The 10483-nt window shown below is 57.0% G+C and overlaps 1 protein-coding gene and 1 long non-coding RNA gene across 5 annotated transcripts; one reads left to right on the forward strand and one right to left on the reverse strand.

The window, feature by feature from the left end:
• Positions 1-395: 395 nt before the first annotated feature.
• Positions 396-1477, forward strand: LOC111547050. Its single transcript, XR_002733012.2, has 4 exons — positions 396-478; positions 625-883; positions 1112-1232; positions 1314-1477. It is a non-coding gene; the product is annotated as an uncharacterized LOC111547050 (long non-coding RNA).
• ABHD11 (abhydrolase domain containing 11) lies at positions 1478-4213 on the reverse strand. 4 transcript variants are annotated; one of them, XM_023218679.1, is made up of 6 exons: positions 3997-4213; positions 3683-3818; positions 2938-3111; positions 2597-2767; positions 2307-2488; positions 1478-2070 (listed from the first exon to the last, which is right to left on the reverse strand). In XM_023218679.1, exons 1-6 carry the CDS (start codon positions 4116-4118, stop codon positions 1938-1940), a joined length of 918 nt encoding a protein of 305 aa, XP_023074447.1. In that variant the 5' UTR covers positions 4119-4213; the 3' UTR covers positions 1478-1937. The 4 variants fall into 4 exon arrangements, with proteins under 4 accessions (XP_023074447.1, XP_023074450.1, XP_023074448.1 ...); XM_023218682.2 differs by lacking the exon at positions 3997-4213 and adding an exon at positions 3269-3535 and having other exon boundaries at positions 3683-3821; XM_023218680.2 differs by lacking the exon at positions 3997-4213 and having other exon boundaries at positions 2938-3535; positions 3683-3821.
• Positions 4214-10483: the final 6270 nt, after the last annotated feature.

Genomic DNA, 10483 nt, shown 5'->3' on the forward strand with positions numbered 1-10483 from the left:
ATGGGGGCTGGGGTACCTTATGTCTCTCAGCATTGGAGACATGATGCCTCTTCCCTCCTCTCCTTCCCTCTCTCTCTGTATGAGACAAGGTCTTGCTCTGTTGCCTAGGCTGGAGTGCAGTGGTGTGATCCTATGGCTCACTGCTGCCTTGAACTGGGCTCAATAGATCCTCCTGCCTCGGCCTCCCTGAGTGCTGGGATGCCAGGCATGAGCCACCGTGCCTGGCTCCGCCCCTCCTTTCACAAGAAGTGGGTAGAGCACCCTCTTGCGGTGAAGGGAGGAAGGGGGCTGAGTGTGCTCTGGGCCTGACGGAAGGTTTCTAGGCTGCAGCAGGGCCTCCTCCTTGGCCTGACGGGGGTGGGGCCTGCCAGGGAGTGCCTTGCTGGGAAGGGAGGGCAAAGGGCCATGTCTTTCGCTTGCCCCACCCGACTGCCAAGAGTCCCAGTCACCAGGCCACCCTGAGTCCCGGCCCTTGAGGGTAAGTCTTCCGAACACAGCTACCTCGTCCTTCCCCGATGACTGGGTGAGAATTCTTTGCTCCTTGGGGGTCCAAATACCCTGTTCATGCTGCTTGCACTGAGGCTGGCAGTGGCCACAGCAGCCCCCTCCTTTTCCTTTCCATAGGTCCATGAGAGCGGGGCAGAAGCAGGGGCAGGTACAGAGCACCTCAGCCCCCTCCCCACCTGACAGCAGCATCAAAGCCGAGGCCAAGGCGGGAGGGCCCACAGTGGGACACCTCTTCCAGACAAGCCCTGGTCGCCGCCGTCTCCTCTGTCACCCTGCGATACAGCCCAGAGTACCAGGCGGCTGGAGCACTGGGGGACACCAGGACAGAAGCCTCCCTGGACCAAGTCCTCCAGGAGCGGGATGAAGCCATTGCCAAGTAAGTGGAAGTTGCTTTTGGGGGCCAGGAGGGGAGTTGGGGGCTCCCCTGCAGGGCCTTGTCCTGCTAATGGAGGAGCGGAGGGCTAGTCAGGCATTCTGGAAAGAAAGCCACACAAGCAGCCGCCCTGTCACTGAGGCCGGTCTGTGGCCACACTCGTCCACCCCCAGGACCCCATAACCAGACCCACAGGGTCCGAGCCTCAGCTACTCTCTTTGCCACCCACAGGAAGCAGGCAGTGGAGGCAGAGCTGCAGAGGTGCAAAGCCAGGCTACGCACCATGGAGGCCCAGCTGCTGGAGGTCCTGGAGGAGAAACTGAGGCTGAGGCGGGAGCTGGAGGCCTGGGAGGTAGGGGGAATGCCATCAGGGCCTGGGAGGTGTGGGGAAGAGGGCACAGGCTCAGCCTTGAACCTGCTCTCCTGTCCATAGGAGGACGTGCAGCAGCTGGTGTGGCAGCAGGTCCAGCATCAGCTGCAGAGAGAGACCGAGGGTACTCGGGGACACCACATGGACCCTGGAGCTGCCAGGACCCCCCGGTCCAGATTCTCCCTGGGTTGGGGACGTTGGTGGTGACACAGACCTCAGCCCAGGACTTTGGGAGTAATGTCTTTATTCATTAAAGCCTGAGGTCTGACCACCCCTGTAAAACCTCGTGCCCACTCAGTGCCCATCTGAGTCCTTCTGTGCCCAAATGTGGAGCAGGCTGCAGGGACTGGAAGCCTGCCTCCTCTTTGTTTTGTTTTGTCTTTTTTGAGACGGAGTGTTGCTCTGTTGCCCAGGCTGGAGTGCAGTGGTGTGATCTCGGCTCACTGCAACCTCCGCCTCCCGGGTTCAAGTGATTCTCCTGCCTCAGCCTCCTGAGTAGCTGGGATTACAGGCATGCATCACCACGTCAGGCTAATTTTTGTACTTTTAGTAGAGATGGGGTTTCACCATGTTGGCCAGGCTGGTCTCGAACTCCTGGCGTCAAGTGATCCTCCCACCTCAGCCTCCCAAAGTGCTGGAATTACAGGCATGAGCCACTGCGCCCAGCCCCCTTCTTGCCAGCAACTCTTAGACCAGGAAGCCTCGGATGGCAGCTATGAAGTCCTGTGGGCGTTCAGCGTGGATCCAGTGGCCAGCGTTCGGCACCGTCTGTATCTGGGCCCGAGGGAAGAGCCGCATAATCTCAGGGTGGTGGCTGGGACTGTCATCGCAGTGATGGCCATCGAAAATGGGTGAAAGTGGGATGAGGAGGAGTGAAAGAGACAAGTGTAAGCAGAGTGGGGAGAAACAGAGAGAGCTGCATGAGCCCACATGCCCAGTGGTATTTCTGGCCTCTCAGCCACCCCCCTTCCACACCCAAGGCCTCCCCTGGTACGGTCCCCAGGCTAGGGCCTGGGCGAGTAAAACATGCCCCTCCCATTACCCAAGCTGGCTTACTGCACGAATTGGGAGTTTCCACCGAGGAGAAAGAGTGTTGGTCCGAGGTAGGACTCCTGCCTCTGTGGGAAAGTCAAGAGCTTGTCTAGGTGCTGGGCCAGGGCATCCAAGTTCAACCTCCACGCGAGGCGCCCGTCTACCTCTACCAGGTTGGTGAGCAGGTACTGCCGTACGGCTAGGTTCTGTGGGGGTGCAGCAGTTGGGGGGGTTCCTTGTGTGAACTGGGGGTACCACTCTTCCCTTGACAGGTCCCGGTCTACAATAGCATCTGGGGGGCTTGGGTGTATCACCTGGATGACAGAACTGAGCTGTTCATCTGCCAGTTTTCGGGCACGGGATTGGGGCAGCCCATCTGGGATGCTGACGGTCCTCATGGCTGCCACATAGGCAGGAAAGTGGGAGGAACCTGTGCCTTCCACTGGGCTGATATCTACAGCAATCAGACGTTCCACCAGCTCTGGCTGTGGGAGAGAACCCAATTGGGACCAGTCTTAGGCAGACACAGTGAGTCTCAGGCACGGCTCCTGGAGCCTGAATGTGGTCATCCAAGGATCATTTGAGTCCCAGGTTGCCTGCGGGGCACTCAGGGTATATACCGAAAGGGAGGAGGCCCCAGACAGGGGCGGCTCACCCTCTGTAATGCAAGCAGCATGGCTGTCCTCCCTCCCATGCTGTGGCCAACCATGACACAGGGCACCAGGCCCAGCCGGGGCAGGAGGTCCTGCAGGTCCTGGCTCATGATCTCGTAGCTCATGTCTGGGCTGTGGGGGCTGTTACCATGGTTACGAGCATCCACTGTCAGCACCTGGGGAGTGGGGTGAGACGGAGCTGCGCTGGTATCCCCATTCTAGGGTAGACAGCCAAAGGCCTTGTAGGGACAGCAGGTCAAGGGTGTGGAGAGCCTGGGGATACACCCTGCAGAGGCGAAGGGCCCAGACGGTGGGAGGGCCCAGTTTCCAGACCTAGAAGGCCCAGATGAAGAACCTGGGGCCACTCTGCCAGAGAAGAGCAGGCCCCAGGGTTGTGACCACGTCTCTGAAGGGCTGGCCAGGCTGGGGGGTAATCCCGGAGAATGCCAGGAACGAGACTCCAGGAATTTCCAACAGTAGGAGCACAGAAGAACGGGCTGCCATAAGAAGTGGTGAGCTCCCGGTCATCTCTAGGAAACAAGCAGGCCCCTTCATGGAAAGGGTGCAGGCGCCTAGTCATTGGCCAGCGCCGATGGAGATCTACAACATGAATTAATGAAGATGGCAACGTGAAGGAATAAACGGGACTGCCGTTCAGGGTCCACACTCAGCGTGAGGAGCGGTACCCCGAGAAGCGGGACGCCCCAGCCCCGCCTCCTCCCAGGCCCCGCCCACTCGGAAGCGCACCCTACGTCCTGTCTGCTGGGCGAAGGCCTTGGCGATGGAGTTGAAGTTAGTTTTGCAGCCGAAGATCCCGTGCAGAAAAACGACGGCCGGGAGGGCTGCCTCCCCGTCCAGAAGCCTGTAGGAAAGCGGAAGCGGCCTGGCAGGGGAAGGATCCGGGTCAGGGTCTGAGCCGGCGGAGGTGGGGAAAGGGGTAGGGGAAAGGGCTTTGGGGGAGAGGCCTGGGAGGCGACGGGTCCAAGGGGAGGAGATGGGGCCGTCGGGGCCCGGCAGGAAAAGGAGGACAGGGCGCCTCCCGCCCGGTGCCCCTGACTGACCTCGGCTCGGCCTCCCCTCGGCCGCCGCTGCTGCTGGGTGCGACAGGCACCCTCGCGAAGCTAGGACTGTGCGAGCCGAGCCCCTCACGGGGGAGCTTCCAGGCTCGGGTGCAGCGGAGCATGCTTGCAAGCAGTTGTCCGGCTCGCACCTCGCGAGGTACGGCCTACCCACGCTCCTCTTTCCGCCCTCGCTCGGAGCCCCGCCCACTTCCGCCTTGAGTCCCGCCCACTTCCGACTTGAGCCACGCCCTCTCCCCGCCCCCATCGCGGATTCTCCGCCCTCCGCACGTCTCCTTACGTAGTCCCCGAGAACGGTCCGGCCCCGCCTCCATCCCCGCCCCTTACGCCATTACGTAATCCCCGCAGGCCTTGCGCCGGTCGCCCTGAGCGCCGCACCTGGCTACGCCCTAGGCGGGGCCACCCAAGGTGCTTGCCCCGCCCCTCGCGAAGCTCCGCCCTGCATAGAATCCGCGCGGGGAATCGCTACCTTCCCGGCCTAAGGTCTGGGAATTCGGTCTGCGCTGCTCTGCGCGTGCTCGGTTCTGTGCTGCAGCTTGGGCCTGGGTTCCCGCCCCACACCTGTCGTCGCTCACTGACCTGGGTGGCTGCCATCGTTTCTGTGCCGCCGGCGGGGGCGAGCGGCGCCAGCTAGGGTGGCTCTGGGCGGCGGAGCGCCAGTGTGGTGGCGCCGTGCTCCACTGCTGGGGGCCCGGGCCGGCCGGGCGGAGCACAGGCACACACACATCCTGGAGTCGTCGATCTAGAATAGAGCTCTCCCCCAAGCCCCTCTGTCCCCTTTACATTTGGGGGAGCCTCTCCCAGTCTGATCCCGCCTGCTTTTCCGCCCATACTCCCCGTTCTCATACTCCCCTATCAGGCACCCTGCCTTTCAAGGTCTTCTCCACACCCCACCTCCTCCTGCTGGGGTGCTGTCTTCCAGATAGCCAGTTGCCCGCGTCCTATACTTTTTTTTTGGTGGGGGGTCTTACCCTCGCCCAGGCCAGAGTGCAGTGACGCGACCGTAGCTCACTGCAGCCTCGACCTCCTGGGCTCAAACGATCCTCTCGCCGTTTCCTCCCGAGAATCTGGGACTACAGGCTCAGACTAATTTTAACTTTTTTTTTTCTTTCTTTCTTTCAGAATCATAGTTAAAATTATTTTTTTAGGCCGGGCGTGCTGGCTCACTCCTGTAATCCCAGCACTTTGGGAGGCTGAGGCGGGTGGATCACCTGAGGCCAGGAGTTCAAGACCACCCTGGCCAACATGGCAAAACCCCCTCTCTACTAAAAATACAAAAATTAGCTGGGCATGGTGGCAGGTGCCTGTAATCTCAGCTACTCGGGAGGCTGAGGCAGGAGAATCGCTTGAACTCAGGAGACGGAGGTTGCAATGGGCGGAAATTGAGCCACTGCACGCCAGCCTCGGGAATGGAGACAGACTCCGTTTCAAAAAAAAAAAAAATTGCTGGGCCTAGTGGCACGGCCCTGTAAGTCCCAGCTACTTGGGAGGCTAAGGCAGGAGAATCGTGTGAACTTGGGAGATGGAGGTTGCAGTGAGCCAAGATCTTGCCACTGCATTCCAGCCTCAGTAACAGAGCGAGACTCCATCTCAAAAAAAAAAAATTAAATAGAACCAGGGTCTTGCTATGTTGCCCAGGCTGGTCTCGAACTCCTGAGCTCAAAGTGCTGAGATTACAGGCATGAGCCACCACACCTGGCCCAACAAAATTTTTTTTAGAGAAGGGTCTTGCTACCTTGCTCAAGCTGGTCTCCAGCTCCTGGCCTCAAGCAACCCTCCCATCTCAGGTATATGGCTTTTATTTTATTTTTTCTGAGACAAGGTTTCACTGCGTCACCCCAGGCTGGAGTACAGTGGCACAATCATGGCTCACTGCAACCTCTTCCTCCCGGGCCCAAGCAATTTTCCTGCTTCAGCCTCCCGAATATCTGGGACCACAGATGTGCACCATCATGTCTGGCTAATTTTTTTCTGTTTTGTAGAGATAGGGTCTTGCTATGTTCTAAGCATAGCAAGGGGACAGTTTCAGGCTGGTCTGGAACTCCTAGACTCAAGTGATCCTCCCGTCTCAGCCTCCTGAGCAGATGGAACTGCTCAGCAGGTGTGCGCCACCATGCCTGGCCTCGGCTATAGGCTTTTTTTTTTTTTTTTTTTGAGACAGAGTCTCGCTCTGTCGCCCAGGCTGGAGTGCAGTGGCAGGATCTCGGCTCATTGCAAGCTCCGCCTCCCGGGTTCAGGCCATTCTCCTGCCTCAGCCTTCCGAGTACCTGGGACTACAGGCGCCCGCCACCACGCCCAGCTAATTTTTTTGTATTTTTAGTAGAGACGGGATTTCATCGTGTTAGCCACGATGGTCTTGATCTCCTGACCTCGTGATCCGCCCGTCTCGGCCTCCCAAAGTGCTGGGATTACAGGCTTGAGCCACCGCACCTGGCCAGCTATAGGCCTTTTAAGGCCTTGTATAACTGCTGCCTCCTCAAGCCTTCCCAGATTTTCTGAGTTAAAACTAATCTCTTTGATCGAACGTTCTCGAAGCATTTCTCAGAGGCTACTGTGTAGTATTACAGAGGTGGCCCTGCCTGTGTGCGTCCACAGCAGGAGCCATGTCTTGTTCATCTGGTGCAAAGTGGTAATAGTCATCGAGAGCTTCAGGTCGCTGGGAAATGCTTATGTGAAAGTTCTGCAGGTGGCTGGGTTAGTGGCTCTCCTGGAGATGACACCTGGGCCAGCTAGTCTTATACTGGCCCCTCCCCTACTTCCTTAGGGCGGTCCAGGACCCACAGGATGAGTCCTCTTTTTTAAAAAAATTAATTAATTAATTATTATTATTATTATTTGAGACGGAGTTTCGCTTTTGTGGCCCAGGCTGGAGTGCAGTGGTGTGATCTCGGCTCACTGCAACCTCCACCTCCTGGGTTCAAGTGATTCTCCTGCCTCAGCCTCCCAAGTAGCTAGGATTACAGGCATGCGCCACTATGCCCGGCTAATTTTGTATTTTTACAATACAGTAGAGACTGGGTTTCTCCACGTTGGTCAGGCTGGTCTCAAACTCCCGACCTCAGGTGATCCACCCGCCTCAGCCTCCCAAAGTGCTAGGATTACAGGCATGAGCCACTGCGCCCGGCCATTACTTTTTTTTTTTTTTTTGAGACAGGGTCTGGCTTTGTTGCCCAGGCTGGAACCCGGCTCACTGCAACCTCCGCCTCCCGGGTTCAAGCAATTCTTATGCGTCAGCCTCCTGAGTAGCTGGGACTACAGGCGTGCACCACCACACCCGGCTGATTTTTACTGGTTTTGATAGAGGTGGGATTTCACCATGTTGGCAGAGCTGAGGATGTGTCCTAACTCTGTAAAGCTCCATCTCCTGCCTAATGGGACTCTTAGGTGTTTGGTTCTAATCTGAGGAGGGCTGAGGTCACCGGGGACTCTAAGCACACCAGGTGGTGCGATCATTTGTTTCTCACATAGTAATTAGGGGAGTGATGAGGACATCTGAGCCCTGGATGGGGGCTGGTCCCAGGCCTGGGAGGGGTCCTTGGAGGGTGTTTGTCTAGAGTTGGTGGATGAAGGGCATGAGGGTTGAAGATTCAGAACAATAGTATTTCAAAGGTTTTTTGCTTTTTGTTTGTTTGTTTGTTTTGAGACAGAGTCTCTCTCTGTTGCCCAGGCTGGAGCGTAGTGTGACAATCTCAGCACACTGCAACCTCCACCTCCCGGGTTCAAGCGATTCTCTTTCTCAGCCATCCAAGTAGCTGGGATTGCATGTGTGCGCCACCTCGCCCAGCTAATTTTTGTATTTGTAGCAGAGACTGGGTTTCACCATGTTGGGCAGGCTGGTCTTGAACTCCTGACCTCAGGTGATCCTTCTGCCTCGACCTCCCAAAGTGCTGGGATTACAGGAGTGAGCCACTGTGCCTGGCCTCAAAGGTACTTGCAAACTGCTCCCTGCCACACACCCCACAATCCACAAGGTAATCTCAGCCTGGCCCAAGAGCCCCATATCTAGGGGCAGAAGCAGCCTTGAGATATTTACTCAGAGTCCGGGGCCCCAGCCCTGATCAGGTGGCTGGTGAAGGCAAGCAGAAAAACCAGTTGGTTTGATGTTTCCACTTGAACGTTCCAGAGAAAGAGGTGGGCTCAGGGGAGGGGTTGTTGCTACCTGGCCAAGAAGCTTGCTGTCGGTTGGCGAAGGCCTCCTTCTGGGGGAGGCCAGAGGGGAGGCCTTCCGGAGCCCCTGACCTGCGGAGGTGAAGGTGGGAGGTGAAATGGGCTATCGCACTTTGGAGGTCGAGTCTACACTGCCCCATCCATGTTCCCAGCCTTCCTGTGAAGTGGGAAGGTGCCATCCTTATTTTGCTGATGAGGAAAGAGAGGCTTGGATGGTGAAGTAACCCAGCTCCAAGTCACTTAGCCAGGACATGGCCCGGATTCTTTCCTTCACTGACTCTTAACGCAGTGCTCCGTGTATTTCGTCACCACCCTTCAGGCTGTGGGGACCAAGGGCCGAAGGGGTGCGGCCTGAGGCGGCCGGGACACGGCGCCTAGGTGGCGGTGGCATTGAATGGGTTAAGGAGGGGAGGTGGCGGGTGTCCCTTAACCGCACCTGGCCCAGTATCGGTCACGTGGCCAGGGTTTCACCTGCCCCGCTGAGCAGGGACAATCGGGCTGCTTGTTTTGTGGCCGGTCGCCATGGTGACAGCAGCGTGCCAGAGGAGGTCATGGGGCAAATTCCTGCTGGCCGGGCCAGGTGGGGCAGGAGTGTCAGCTGTGCTGGCACCAGTTGGGGCTTCCCGGAAGACCCCTGGAGCTTTCCTGTGGGGCTGTCCCCAGTGGGCCCCTATGTGACTCCCCTCAAGACCTCCTCCCAACTCAACCCCCACATCAGCCCAGCTTCTGTCCTCCCAGTTTTTGAACCTGAGTCGATGTATTAAGCAGCCGGGATTTTCATATACATTATCTCGTTTAATCTGCACAGCAACCTTTCCCACGTGGGAATGGTAATCCCTGCGGGTCTGTTGCCGGGTGCGCCTCCCCTACAACTCACCCAACACTTTGAGAACACTGGCTCCTTCCTGCCTTGCTTCAACAAGCCCAGATCCATTAGAGCCTCTCACTGCGCACCAAGCACCGTCGTAGACACAGCCGTGAACAAAACAACAAATTAATCAATCTCACAACAAAGGATTGTGTCTGAGTATTTATTTTCTTCGGAGCAGATTAGGTTGGCCCCAGCCATCCGGAGAAGGTGGGGACAGCACAGGATCAGGCCAGGGCTCTGGTGTCCAGAACATCTCCACGAGCTCTCTCTGCCACCTCCCTGCCTCACCTGCACCTGGTCCCTGCCAAGCCTTCCCACAGATTGTCCACGGATTCTCACCAGCCCCACAGATTCTCATACTTCCAGTCACTCCTCCTTCTGCTCCCTAACCTCCAACAGGCCCTGCTGACAGTAGCAGTTGGCAGTTTTTGTTTTTTTTTGAGATGGAGTCTCGCTCTGTCACCCAGGCTGGAGTGCAATGGCGCGATCTTGGCTCACTGCAACCTCCACCTCCTGGGTTCAAGCGATTCTCCTGCCTTAGCCTTCAGAGTAGCTGGCTAGGATTACCGGCACACACCACCACGCCTGGCTAATTTTTGTATTTTTAGTAGAGACAGGGTTTCACCATGTTGGCCAGACTGGTGTCAAACTCCTGACCTCAGATGACCTGTCCACCTCGTCCTCCCAAAGTGTTGGGATTACAGGCATGAGCCATCGTGCCCTGCTGGTTGTCAACTACTTTTTTCTGCCTCCTGACTCTGCGGAAGACCCAGTGTCTCCCAGGAACGTCTCGTCACACATACAGATTCTTTCTTTTTTTCTTTTTTATTGAGGTGGGGTCTGGCTATTGTTGCCCAGGCTGGTCTCAAATTCCTGGGCTCAAATAATCCTCCTGCCTTGGCCTCCCTAAGTGCTGGGATTACAGGTGTGATTCTTTTTTTTTTTTGAGATGGAGTCTCGCTCTGTTGCCCAGGCTGGAGTGCAATGGCGTGATCTTGGCTCACTGAAGCTCCGCCTCCCGGGTTCACACCATTCTGCTCCCTCAGCCTCCCGAGTAGCTGGGACTACAGGCACTCGCCACCACTCCCGGCTAATTTTTTGTATTTTGTTTAGTAGAGACGGGGTTTCACTGTGTTAACCAGAATGGTCTTGATCTCCTGACCTCGTGATCCGCCCACCTCGGCCTCCCAAAGTGCTGGGATTACAGGCGTGAGCCACTGCACTCGGCCTTTCTTTATTTATTTTGAGAGAAGTCTCACTCTGTTGCCCAAGCTGGAGTGCAATGGCACCATCTCGGCTCACTGCAACTTCTGCCTCCTGGGTTCAAGCGATTCTCCTGCCTCAGCCTCCCAAGTAGCTGGGACTACAGGCATATGCCACCATGCCTGGCTAATTTTTGTATTTTTCGTAGAGATGGGGTTTCACTATGTT

This window comes from Piliocolobus tephrosceles, chromosome 8 (genome assembly GCF_002776525.5).
Source record: "Piliocolobus tephrosceles isolate RC106 chromosome 8, ASM277652v3, whole genome shotgun sequence".
Taxonomy (NCBI): Eukaryota; Metazoa; Chordata; class Mammalia; order Primates; family Cercopithecidae; genus Piliocolobus; species Piliocolobus tephrosceles.